Source organism: Callospermophilus lateralis, chromosome 2, assembly GCF_048772815.1.
Source record: "Callospermophilus lateralis isolate mCalLat2 chromosome 2, mCalLat2.hap1, whole genome shotgun sequence".
In the NCBI taxonomy this organism is placed as follows: domain Eukaryota; kingdom Metazoa; phylum Chordata; class Mammalia; order Rodentia; family Sciuridae; genus Callospermophilus; species Callospermophilus lateralis.
The window spans coordinates 48392366-48405383 of record NC_135306.1 but is presented as its reverse complement, the minus strand read 5'-3'; the positions used below and the strand labels follow the sequence as shown (position 1 = coordinate 48405383).

The 13018-nt window shown below is 36.3% G+C and overlaps 1 protein-coding gene across 1 annotated transcript; it reads right to left on the bottom strand.

Moving 5' to 3' along the window:
• Positions 1-657: 657 nt before the first annotated feature.
• Positions 658-5057, bottom strand: Klhl9 (kelch like family member 9). Its single transcript, XM_076845936.2, has one exon. The coding sequence runs from the start codon at positions 4470-4472 to the stop codon at positions 2619-2621; it is 1854 nt and encodes a 617-aa protein (XP_076702051.1). The 5' UTR covers positions 4473-5057; the 3' UTR covers positions 658-2618.
• Between the last annotated feature and the right edge of the window lie 7961 nt (positions 5058-13018).

Below are 13018 nucleotides of genomic sequence, written 5' to 3'. Positions count from 1 at the left end.
TTTACTTTAGTTTCCCTTACTCTTTATAGTAGAAAAAACTTATTTTTATATCAAAAAGGTTCACAAGTTCTGCTTTTTCTTTTGATACTCTTCTTTAAATATTTTTCCAGTCTAAATTTTTCCTTAAATTACCAGCTTATGAAAATAAATCTCTTTCTAGTCAATCATTTCAAAGCCACTTAAAATGTCTATCTCTGTAAGGAAGGAGTTCTAAGTTTAACTAGTATTATCAGCACAGCTTCAGTCAGCTATTGTATAATTGCCAACAGATCTGTCAAGTGCAGAAAACTGGCAAGTAAAAAAATAAGAGATGGGGTGTGTCAGGCTGGGAGGTGACGTATTTGGAGCGGTTAACTTACCTGGTTAAGCAATACTTAATTTCAAAGCAGCAGGATCAAATATAATAGAAACTGAAAATATTTTTCCAATAAAATAAAAAGTTTACACAGACTAAAAAGTGAGCAAGACAATATCACCTTGGCATGTCAGAATTAGCACTGAAAAGGTAATACATCAATACTGCATTAAAAATAAATCGTAGTAATCCCCAAAAGGTCAAAGAGCAAAAAAGTTGGACAAGTCTGATCTCAAATATTAACTGAATGGACCTAAGTTGCTTTAAACCATAATAGATTGAAAAAAATTAATGCAAGCAAATGCCAGTTAAATTCTATTTATTATATAAAGAGATCCTGTAACTTGGTATGAAAAACAAAGCAACTCCAATAGATATCACAAAAAGGACATGAACATTTGACCAAAGAGGAAACATAGCTACCCAAAATACACAGATATTCATTCTCATTAATAATCAAAGAAATGATTGGGATGCCATTTCTTGCTTATTCAATACACAAAGTTACAGCAATTTCTACTTTTTCTATTTTCTAAATGTACTGAAATGTGCTATTTTAGTAATAAAAAAACTAAGTCATTAAAAAAACATAGAAAATATGAAAATTTCTGCTAATGCAGAAATCATAAAAAACATTAAAATGGATCAACTCATATGGGCAGTAAGTAATGTTCAGATCCCTGGAAGCCAATTCCTTTTGCTTTGTTTCCTGAGTTTTATTATGGAATTGTCAATAAAGAGAAAATTGTTCTTGTTTATACCCTGATAACTCCCAGCTATAGGACTATATAGATACAGATATTTAGGTCTCACTATATAATTTTTTTTTCTTTAAGTAGACAATTATTCCAGGAAAGCACTTCAGAATCACTGATTTCAGAGGACTCTTATAATTCCACTTGTTGGTAAAGTCCTATTAAAATTTCCCTATGTAATCTCAACTAGTTGGTATACTCTTTGATTTAAAGATCTAGTTTAGGTCTGCCTCTTGCAAGGCAATAGTGTTTTTACATTAGACTTTCTATAGATGGCTTCTTAGGGAATCTGAAGTTGGTCCTGTCCTTGAGACATGGCTGAAAGGACATTTTTCTGATTTGACGCAGAAGAGACTGTATCTCCTGCTTGCTCAGACCACAGCCTTGAGGCAGATCACACAGCTCAACATGCAACATGGGCCAGAGCAGCACCAGGACAATCAACCCAAATTACAAAATAATCCTGTCAGAATGACTAAGTTGGGAGACTGAATTTAAAATCCTATAGCTGCACAGAATCCTTCCATCTTTGCTTTTTTTGTGTCATAAATTTTACTGAAAAGATAGAAGAAAGCAGAGTTCAACTGACCAAACAAAATCTGAAAACATTTTTTACTAAATAATCAGTATAAAAGCAACTCTACAGGAAAAAAATATATATATACAAGCAGAAAATGTAAGTTTCATCTGAAGTAACAGTTAAGTTTAATGACAAATCTGGTTGCCAATTTAATATGTTGTAGCCCTTAGCTAACTGCTATATATGACTACAACATTCTGTGGTAACAAATTCCCATTTAAATAAAAACTGCTACTGTGTGAAATAAAAAAAATATTAAGAACAATTTTACTATAGTTTAAGTGTTAATTTTTTTCTACATATGCAAAATTCTATGTGTGTATTTATACAAATATGCATGAATGTGTGTGTGCATGTTTGTGTTTAATCTCCTTTTCTTTTTCTATAGATTCCAAATCCTGACTTAGTGCTACTTCTTCTGGTAAATCTTTTTACTTATTACTTCTTCTGTCTGCCTAAGAAACTATATTCGGAATACAACCACCCAACCTGAACAGTTGACTGATATGCCAAAAACCATGCAAAGAGGAAGCTAACAACACTTGACAACCTTTTGTGTATTAATTTAGAGTAAGTGGCTTCCCTCTGATGTTTTTCAGTCAGATGAAAACTTTCAACTTTGAAGTACAATGGATATAATTATACATTTACTACAGTGACCTACAATTTAACTAATGTAACACCACAAAAATACATCTAATTTAACATTTTTTCTATGTTCTTTTTTTTCGGGTGTTAAAACAGCTGGATATGCTGAATACATTTTCAGAATGCACTTGCTAACCATTTGACAAACATACTAAGCCAAACAAGACAAATAACATAAGTTACCTTTTTTGCCAAATAACTGTACCAATCATTATAAGATACAATTAAAGGGAAGTATGTCATCATCCATGATGCCCTGCAAAGGTATTACACCTTGGATCTAAGAATGATCTGATGGTGCTGAAAGAGGCGATTCTCTAGAAGGTGACCCAGGGTTTTCTTCAGGTGGAAAAACTGTGAGGGTACAAGCTCGAATGCCACCAAGTGACTCTGGAAGATCAAAAACTTTATGCCACTCATCCTTTTCTGGGTCATATTTCTGGACAATTTCTACCATACAGCGATTATTCCAAGAATATCCACCAACAACATAGATTTTATTTTCAAAAACAGCAACTCCAACATCACTTTGACCTCTTAACATAGCAGCAATTGGTGTCCACTGGTCAAGGGTTGGTGAATAGTATTCACAGCTTAGAACATCATCGTAATCACTTGTTCCTCGGAAATGGTTGCCACCAATGACATAGAGCTTGTCTCCAACTGTACACATGCAATGCAGACCTCTGACTGTAGTCATTGGAGCCTTCTGTGTCCATTTATCTGTATCTGGGTCGAAACACATGAGCTCATTTTGAAAGGTGTCATGGGTAATTCCTCCTGAAATATACATTAAGCCTCCATACACTGTTCCAGCATGGCCATAGTGTGGTTCACTCATTTTTGCAACATAGCTCCATTCATTCATTCGTGGATTGTAACATTCTACTGTGGCCAACTCACCAGCTGCACTGCGCCCACCAACTGCATACAAATGTCCTTTGAGGGCACTCAAGTGGAAGAATGTACGCTTTTCATTTAATGATGCCACCTGCATCCATTTATTATACCGAGGATCAAATCTGAAAACTGTATCAACAGCAGTTTTTCCTTTCGTATCATAATTACTCTGACCACCAACTACATAAAGGAAGTTTCCAATGACAGCAATGCCATGCTGGTAACGAGGAGCATCCATGGGAGCTAAAGATCTCCACTCCTGTGCCCTTTCATCATACATTCGTAATTCTTTACTGACAACCAGCTGCTGCCTCAAAACTCCTCCTAATGTAACCAAGTGGGTGGAGTCAGACCGAATGGCAGTTCTGTCTGACTGCATCACTGGCTGCATATATGGCATCATTTGGTAATTGCTGGCTTCCAAAAGCAAATTCACGCAGGTATTGTCTGTTCTCATGAAATCTACTGTCTGCACATAGTTGATGAGGTCCTGTGGTGACATTAGTGGAAATCGAATATTCTTCATTAATTTTGCAGCATAATCCATTCGAGGATCTTCCAACCTCAGCCAGCGGCAGGCAGCCTTGAAGAGTTCAAGTTCAGTACAGTGCTTAAGACTATTACTGGAAAGTACAAAGGCAAGCCGTTCAAAAGGGAGTTTTAGAAATTCCCCTGTATTCAATAAAGCAGGAAAGTTCTTCAGGATGAAATTATTAACATATTTATCCACTTCTATAAGATTGTAGGTGTTAGCAATTCGTCCAACTTCAACACAGTTATCTAAAGAAACTCCTGATATAAGAAAGACTTTACAGAAGTCCAAAACAGGTAAAATTTGTAAAAAGCTGGCAGCTTCAAGTGTGTCCTGAAGATTGTCCATATTAAGAGAAAGTTTTGCAGTATAAATAAAATCAATGATTTTTTTCAGACCAACCTTGTTCACTCCATGAAGCTTAATGCACATTAAATCTTGTTCTTTCATCCCACCAGTGAACATTGCCTTGAAATAATCACTAGCAGACGCCATCATAGCTCTGTGGACAGGGAAGATTTCATCTCCATCACCAGGTACCAGAGTCACATCACAAAGCAATCCTTCTATTCTAAGCTGATCAAAGCCTTGCAATACCACCGAACTATGAGTATTGCTGGTAAAAAATCGTGTGGTTCCAGCCTTGCAAGGCTGCAAGTGGGCAGAGACGCCCATTTCTCCGTTACCAAGAGACACTTTCATGTGAAAGCCTTGCTCGTGCACGGAGATGTATGTCAGACAAAGAAGTTAGAACCTGAACGTTTTACAGGAAACGAGTATGTCCAAAGAGCAGGCAAGCTCGCTTTCCTTATCAAGGGCAAGCAGTCACTGCGGCACCTCTCCGGACACACCAGTCACTCATCCACAGAAAACTGTCCTGAAGCAGGACCACAAAGAGCTGTGGACCTCAAATCTGATGGTTAGGTTGATGATTCATCACCTGAAGCCAGTTAAATGACCCGGTTCACCTCGTCCGGCCTGAGCCGCCGCGCCTTCAACAGTTGCGCTCCGAGCCAAGGGGGAGGCGCTGCCACGTACTGCGTCTCCGAGGCTCGTCAGTGGCGAGGCCCGGCACCTCAGCGAGCGGCCCGCTGCGCCTTCCGTTGTCACTGGAGCGTCACCGCGGCCACCAGCGTATCTTCAAGCAAGGGCCTGGAACACGGGCCTGGACCTGGGTCTGGAACAGGGGCCTAATCCCGTACACCAAGCCGGTCCTTCCGGAAAGGCCTAGTCCCAGGATCCCCCGGGCTAGGAGCGGCTGCACTGCTACTGCGCCTGCGCGGCTGCCAGGCCTTGCTGGTGGGCGAGAGTGGGGGAAGGGGAGTGCGCGGGAGGCGGGGAGGGCGGGGCGGGGCTGGGGGGAGGAAGTCTTGCTGGGTGGGCGGACAGCCAGCGTCTGAGCGCTCCAGCCTGTGAGAGTGCCTGGGCCTCTGAGTGACTGCGTGTACTTTAGGCTGCGCGTTTGCTAGTTTTCTAGGTGTCTGAGCCCTTCTCTCTTGCCAAGTGCATGCTTTTTCTTTAAGATTTACACTTCTTGGCTTCTGCCTTTAAATAACAATAAAGGGCAGCTTTTGTACAAATTGAGAAGAAATCTGGCGGAAGGGGAGGAAGTTGCAAGAGGATGCTTACATTTATTTCTCCATAAAACACTTCATAATTTTTGTCCCACGCAATTTAATTCACACTCACTTTAATTATAATTTTGGTTCATATTTTCTAAATTTTTTAATTCACTTAAAAAACAGTATTTATCTTTCAACTAAATTGCAGTCATAGTATGTAAATACATTCTAGATTTTTGGCTTGCAGTGCAAAGCCCTGCCATCTTAAATAATTTCTAATGCTTTTGTTTTCCTTTCACCACTTTTCAATGGCTGTACAATTTTCCAACTACTGTGTACTGTAATTTACTCCGCCTATTGTTTGTTCCTTCCTTTATGCTTACTTGTCCTTGGTTGTTTTATAGAATCTGTAATGTTTCTAGAATTGGGACTCTAAATTTAACTTTTTTCTATAGCATTTGATAGAATATTCAGTCAGTATTTCCAAAATATCATCACTGACAATATTTGAGTGTGCATTTTACATCTGTTGTTTTTCTCTTTGTGGATATTTTATTAACTTGCATTTCTTCAATTATGAGCAAATTTAAGTTCTGACATAGGAATGAATGTATACTTGGACACAGTGTTTTTGCAACATTTCTAAAGTTTGAATTTATTACGCCTTTCAATCCTTCTGAAGTTTCTTTACATGTATAGAAATCCATGTAAAGGTCAAGAATACAGTTACATATTTTTATTATACTTCCTCATTTTTATGGAAACAATAGTATACCATATACATACTCTTCTGCACCTTACTTTCTTTGTTGCAAGATCTTCCAGAATTAGTATACACAGAGCTTTTTTTTTTTTGTATTTTTAAACTGTTGTGTTGTTGTCTACTGACTGACTGTGCCATAAATTATTTAACCAGTCTCCTGTTGATGAACATTTACTCAATTTCCATTTTTCCCCTTTTGTTTCTGGTAGATGTCAGCAAGGTCCAGAAGACTTAGACCACCACAAGATGCTCCTGCAGATCGTCAACCAGTTCAGCCCAAGAGGTTGCTTGAAATGACTGGCCTGGAGAATTCCATATTGGGAAGTCCTGGAGATCTGCTTGTGCAGGAGTTGAGGGTGGAAGGATTCTCTTGAACCATAATGATTCCTTACTAGCTGTGAATCAATCTCCATCAGGAAAAGGAAGAAGAAATCCACATGTCTTCCCCAAAGACAGTCCATAAGACTTAATAGCTGAGGAATCAGATCTTAAGGATTATTAGGGACAGATACACTTCATACTCCCACATTTAGTCATTTCAAAATACTGTTTTTTCTGACTTTATCATTAAATTAATTGAATAAAATTTATCACAACATTTGGTGGTATTAACTCTGTGTTAAAGCATACAGTCCTTAACATCATCAGACCAGCGTAGATAACATTATTAATTTATTCATGTACTTAGTTCTTGATTCTAATGCATTTATTATATTTCAGTGTTTTCGCATGTATGATATCATGTTTATATTTATGCATTTATTATATTTCAGTGTTTTTGCATGTATGATATCATGTTTACCTTTATATTGTATTAATTACATAAAAGCATCATCTTTATAGTTTTAAATTTTTCTCTTTATTATTTGAAGTATTACGTTCATGTCTTTTTGCATTTGTCTATTCTTGATAACTGAATAACAGGGCTGATTTTACAACCTAAAGTGAAGAAAGGAAATTTAGTTTGTTCATTTATTTCGTGCAAGTAACACTTGATTAGTGACTGTCTTTGGGGTAAAAGAAAACAATTTCAGCCCTTCTGGAATTTTCCTCTTCCTCGAGCTTTTCTTCTTTTTTTGAAGGAGACATAAACATATTACTCAATTAATTTTAATTTCATTATATGCTAACTTTGTAGACCTAAGAAAAGGTCTTCTGTCATCAGAAACTGAAGGATGCAGAGACTCGGTCTTGATAATTGAACATATAGTTGGGAAATTTAGAGAGTGCTTTGTATGGAGACATTAATTTATGGATCTGGGGGAATGAATGAAGTCTCATAGAAAATAAGTAGAGATTGAGGAGAAGATCAAAACCTGAATCTTGGGGACTTTCATTTTGAAATATAGGAAAGTGAATGAAAAATTTTCAAAGCCCACTGAAACAGAATGGTAGCCTAAAAGGAGAGCAGCCAGGAGAAAGTCATGATAAGAGGTGCTTTATGAAGAGCTGTTTTTAAGATATGATGTCTTATATTCAGAAAAAGCAAAGACTAGTTTGACAGATTTAATTCAGCAGAATTCAGGGTTGAATACACTAAGGTAAACAAGAGGAAAGATATTAATGACCAAATGGATAGAAATTTCTTTTGAGAAGTTTATCTATGAAAGGAAAGGGAAATAGGGTAGCTCGTAGGGAAAAAATGTGTGTAGTATTATTGATATAATTTTGTAACCTTTTTACAAACTTTTCTTAAAGGATAGATTGCAAGGAATAAATGTTGTACAAGCATATACTATCAGCATTTTATTTCTTTTATAAAATAGGTTAAAATATCTATTAATGTGATTAACAGAGTAAAATGTCCAATAGTTGTTCAATAGTTCTTAGATACTATTGGGTTAGAATACTTGGCATTTTATTGTTTTCAATTTTTAATTCTCTTTATTTGGGTTTTATGTTAATGACATTAACTGTAGTTTTGTGTTATTCTTATAGATTATGCTTTTATACTTCCTTATTTCTTAAAAAGTGAATATAAACCTTTTATGCAGATGGTAGCAATATTTCTGTGATGCACTCTATCAATTTTATGTTTGCTAACAACTGTTCATTTTATTTATATTTTCCCCTAGTGCCAGAATATTGAGCATATAGAACAAATCCTCATTCTCATTATCTGTTGAACTTACAAATTATCAGTTCCTTTTTATATTTTAAATTTTTCAAAGTTACTTTTACATTCAATTATATTTTTCATCTATCTATCTATGAGAATCTAAATTGATATTTTGTCTAGATTACAGGAATTACCTTTTTACCATTTATTAAAATTTCTCTTCCTTATTACCATTTAAAATGCCCTTAATTCTAAACTTAACTACTACATATAATCCAACAATTTCTGGGATTAATTTCTTTATTACTATTGGGCCACTTGCTTTTCCTCACTGTCACCATGTTTATTTTGTTGCTGTTTTATAATATAGTACATTTTTTGGGGTAAGGCTAATAATGTATGAAATTTTCCTTTATATTCTCTGATCTTTTCTGGTTAACTTTAGAATTGTCCTATAATGGTCAACATCAATTTAAAACTAAATCAAGAAACTTCTTTCATCAGATGGAAAGTGGAACTGGATCAGAGATTTTTTTTCTTCTGGAAAATTTAAGGTAAAGAACAAAAAAGTAAAATAAAACCAGCAGAAAATACAAATGTCTCCACCAAAAATACAAGCCCTTCAACAATAAGGAAGAATAATTCTGAAAATAAGAAAACAAATTTAAAGTAATCACAGAAATCCTACATTAAAAATCATATGTGACTGTGGTATTCTGCATGGAACTTCTTTTCTCAGAGGTAACTCAACTTCCTTGAGCTTCAGTTTTCTCAAATGGTAAATGGAATACAAAATATGAGTGCATTTAAAACCATTTAGGACAGTTCCTTCTTCAGAATTAGCTGCTAATAAATATGGGTATTTATTTTCTCAATGTAAATCTACATGAGAATATTACATTTCTTTTTTTTTTCTGTCAAATAGTGTAAAAACTGTACCATCTCTTTCTCCATAGCTGGATGGCCAAATGTGTGTGCGTGTGTGTGTGTGTGTGTGTGTGTGTGTGTGTATTTTCACTTGAATTCCGGTAAGAATCTTCAAGACTAAAAAAATAGTTTTACATCATATTAAAAGTATGTCTGACATATTCAGTCAGCACAGGGGCTTGAATCAGAATTAGGTATTTTGAGGAATCTTGGGGTTGAATGGGAAAGACATATTTTACTAATTCTGAAACCCAGCACGCTCCGGGCATCTCCTGCTTTCCTGGATCTGTTCTCTTACTTCCACATCGCAGTGGTTTCCTTCTCCAAGGTAGAAACTGGCCATCCTCATCCTTCACTCTTCACCTGTGCAGGCAGTCTTACACAGCTGCTTCCTTTTCTGTCGTGCTTTCTGGCTTGAAGTTTCCCATATATACACATATAGAAAGTACAAGTTGAATAATACGTCTAGGTTTTGCAAAAACCTATATAAAAGTAGTCGCCCTTTAGTTTTTTTTTTTTTTTTTTTTTTGAATATTAGAGCAACCACTTAGTTTAGAGCAAACAGCAGGATATGGTTACTGAGATTACGCCCTCTCTAGGAACAGCGGCCCCTGGTGGCCACGTGTGGTAGGGCCAGAGACCAAGGATCAGCTTCAGATTTAGGAAAGTTCTTTTCTGGGGGAAAATTTTCTCCATAGCTGAAAAGAGAACTTTTGAGCCAGAAATTAACCCCAATACGGGGATAATTCTATTGTCATAGTCTTTGTTACAAACAGAAAGGGTCTTCAGACTTAAAGAGGATGTAGCATATTTGAGCCACAGGCAGCTATGGAGAGAGAAAAAGGAGTCAAAATGTGATTCCTTCCTCCAACCTGTTGTGAAGACCCTAGATTCCTGGTGAATGACACCCGCCATACACACACCTGCCATCTGACACTAGAAAGTGGGTGGAGCCTGAAAATCTGAAGAGTTTTGAGCACAATCATATTTTGAGTACATGTCCTATTGAATGTCTCTTTTTGTCTTGGTTTCACAAATTCACTTTTTGCAATAGGTCTCTTGATTATAAGAAAATATATTCATCATAGCTTGCATAAGGATTACAACATGACTTTCCACCTCTTACACCATGTTAAAAAAGAACAGTCTTTCTCCATATCCGCCTGGAAATTTCCTAATCACCCCTTACGAAAAACCTAGCTAATTACTACATCTTTCTTAAACCCTAATTCCTTGGCAGAGTTAACTCATAGCACTAAAGATGTCTAGAGATGGCCACAGCTGATTTTAAAGCACTAATTACCCTGTGCTAGAATTAGTGGTATGTTCCTGTTCTGTCTTGTCCCTGAAAGATGAGAGAACTGTGAAGGGGAGGTTTCTGTTTCACTTCAAACAGATTCCAGTGAATACTTTGATGGCTCTTAACTAATTAAATATACCGTTGACCTTCTGGATCTCCTTACTTCAAACCTATGTTTTTATAGAGTTCCCATATTAAAAGATAATATTAACCTGCACAAGTACATTACTGAGCAAAACAGAATTTAATGACTACACATGTATTTCTTTCTTTCTTTTTTGTGGTGCTAGGGATTGAACCCAGAATCTTGTGCATGGAAGGCAGGCACTCTACCAACTGAGCTATATCCCCAGCCCAATACATGTATTTTGATGGCCAAAGAATATACTGAAGCCATGCAAGTTTTAAGGAAAATGGATCTCAAAATATTGCATGCAGTCAGGCAATTGGCTTGTCTTTCCAGATGAACTATAAACTTGCTGACTGGGTCCTGTCCTTAGTCTTTCTGTCAACTTGCTGCATAATTTGTGCAATTGTCTTCATCTTCATAAGAAGATGAAGTATAGTTTTTCAACTTTGAAAAATCTCATTGAGCTATTGTGAGAATTTATTGAGTAAATTATATAAAGCATCAGGGGCACACTAGTCATAGCTGTGATAATTATTATCATCATAATTAACTGTGTTGATCTCACAATGAATAATCAGAAATAATAACAAATACTATCACTTTATAATAGTAATAACAAATAAAAATTCTTAACAGTGATGATGATAATAAATATTCATGGAACAAAAGAACCAGCTAGAAGTCAGGAACAAGAGGCAAGAGAGAGACATTTGAAGGAGAAGAAAAAAGCACTTTGCAGAGCAACTGTTATGAACGTGACCTTGAAGACATGATGGTGAATGAATACTTGACAGTGTTTTTATAATTGCACAAGAACTCTACAAATAAATACATACTGATATTTTAAAAATGTAATCAATTTCAATAAATCAATTCCCCTTGATCACAAGAGATAAATTCCCAGTTCCTATCCCTTCCCAAGTTTTAACATCTGTTTGAAGATTGGTGACTATCTTCAGAGTTTATACACATATATAAAATATTTGTTGTGTAAATTTTAACATATTTGATGTTATATCATAAACATCATTCAACAGTTCACTTTTAAATGTAATTTTTACTTATAAATTTTTTTTTACTGCAGTACACAGTTCAAATTTATGTATGTGAGAGAATATAATTTAATTAAATATTTGACTAAGCATATGCATATTTAACATATGGTATCCTAACAATGATGAAATAAATCCTTTTTCTCCATGAGAGACTGCACGTATGTCCGGTTACCTAGAATTAAAATTGCTTAGTCAAATTGTATATGCATATTTACTGACAGCTGTCCCTTTTAAGGCTCTAATAATTTCCATTCAAAACAGTGCAAAAATATATTTTTAATGCTATATTTTTAACAATGTTTTACAGTTTATTTTTTGAATTTTCTTTTGTGTTGGTCACTATTCAGTTAGAAAAAAAGAAATGGTATCAACTATGTTAATAGATTTGATATAGGAAATTGGATAAACAGATGTTTGTGATCTGAAAAAGTACTACTCTCAAGACTGGGTGGGGAAGACAATGAGAAAAATGTGGCCTGTCATGATGCACAAACTCAAAAGAGGAACTGAGATTGTTCTGAGGACAGGAAGCCCCTTACTGGTGGTGGTAGCCATGGAGCTTAGAGGAGGGAGGTTTGAGAGCTGGGACTCAGTCCTCAGGAAAGAGGGCCCTACCCAGATGTTATGGTGTCTGAATTGCCAAGGAGAGGCATGAGGCATGAAGTGCAAAGTTTGAGAGGAGGCCTGTGTATGGAAAATGCTAGAATTGGAGCCCACAGCTGTGATAGAAGTGACATGGATAGAAACAGGGAATTTAAAGAAAGAGCTAGTTTCGGTCCCTTCATCTCGTCTTCCATGGAGTTAGTCTGTCTCTCTCTCTCTCTCTCTCTCTCTCTCTCTTTCTCTCATCTGGAAATTGAATCTAGGGGCTCTCTATCATTGATTTACATCTCCATCCTTTTTTATTTTTACTTTGAGACATGGTCTTTCCAAGTTGCGAAGGCTGGCCTCATACTTGTGATCCTCCTGTCTCAGCCTCCTGAATTGCTGGGATTACTGGTGTGTGCTACCACTCTTGGTTTAGTTAACAGTTCTTTTGTTTGTTTGTTTGTTACTGGGGTTGAACTCAGGGCACTTGACCACTGAGCCACATCCCCAGCCCTATTTTGTATTTTATTTAGAGACAGGGTCTCACTGAGTTTCTTAGCTCCTTGCTATTGCGCAGGCTGGCTTAGAACTCAAGATCCTCTTGCCTCAGCCTCCTGAGCCGCTGGGATTGTAGGTGTGCGATATTGCACCCAGCTAGTTAACAATTCTTTGTTAACAATATAAAGGTATACTGGAATCGAACAATTGTAAATAGATGAAAGATAGTGGGAGTCAGTTTTCTCATTGAAGGAGGAGGGTACAGATAAGCAATGGGAGAAGGCTATAATAATTCATTTATTAAAAACTTCTGTCTACTATATTAGCATTCTATACATTATTTATCTTAAATCTAAATACCATATA

Excerpts from the sequence above, each read along its gene's own strand:
- Klhl9 (XM_076845936.2), bottom strand. The coding sequence starts at position 4,472 with ATGAAAGTGTCTCTTGGTAACGGAGAAATGGGCGTCTCTGCCCACTTG.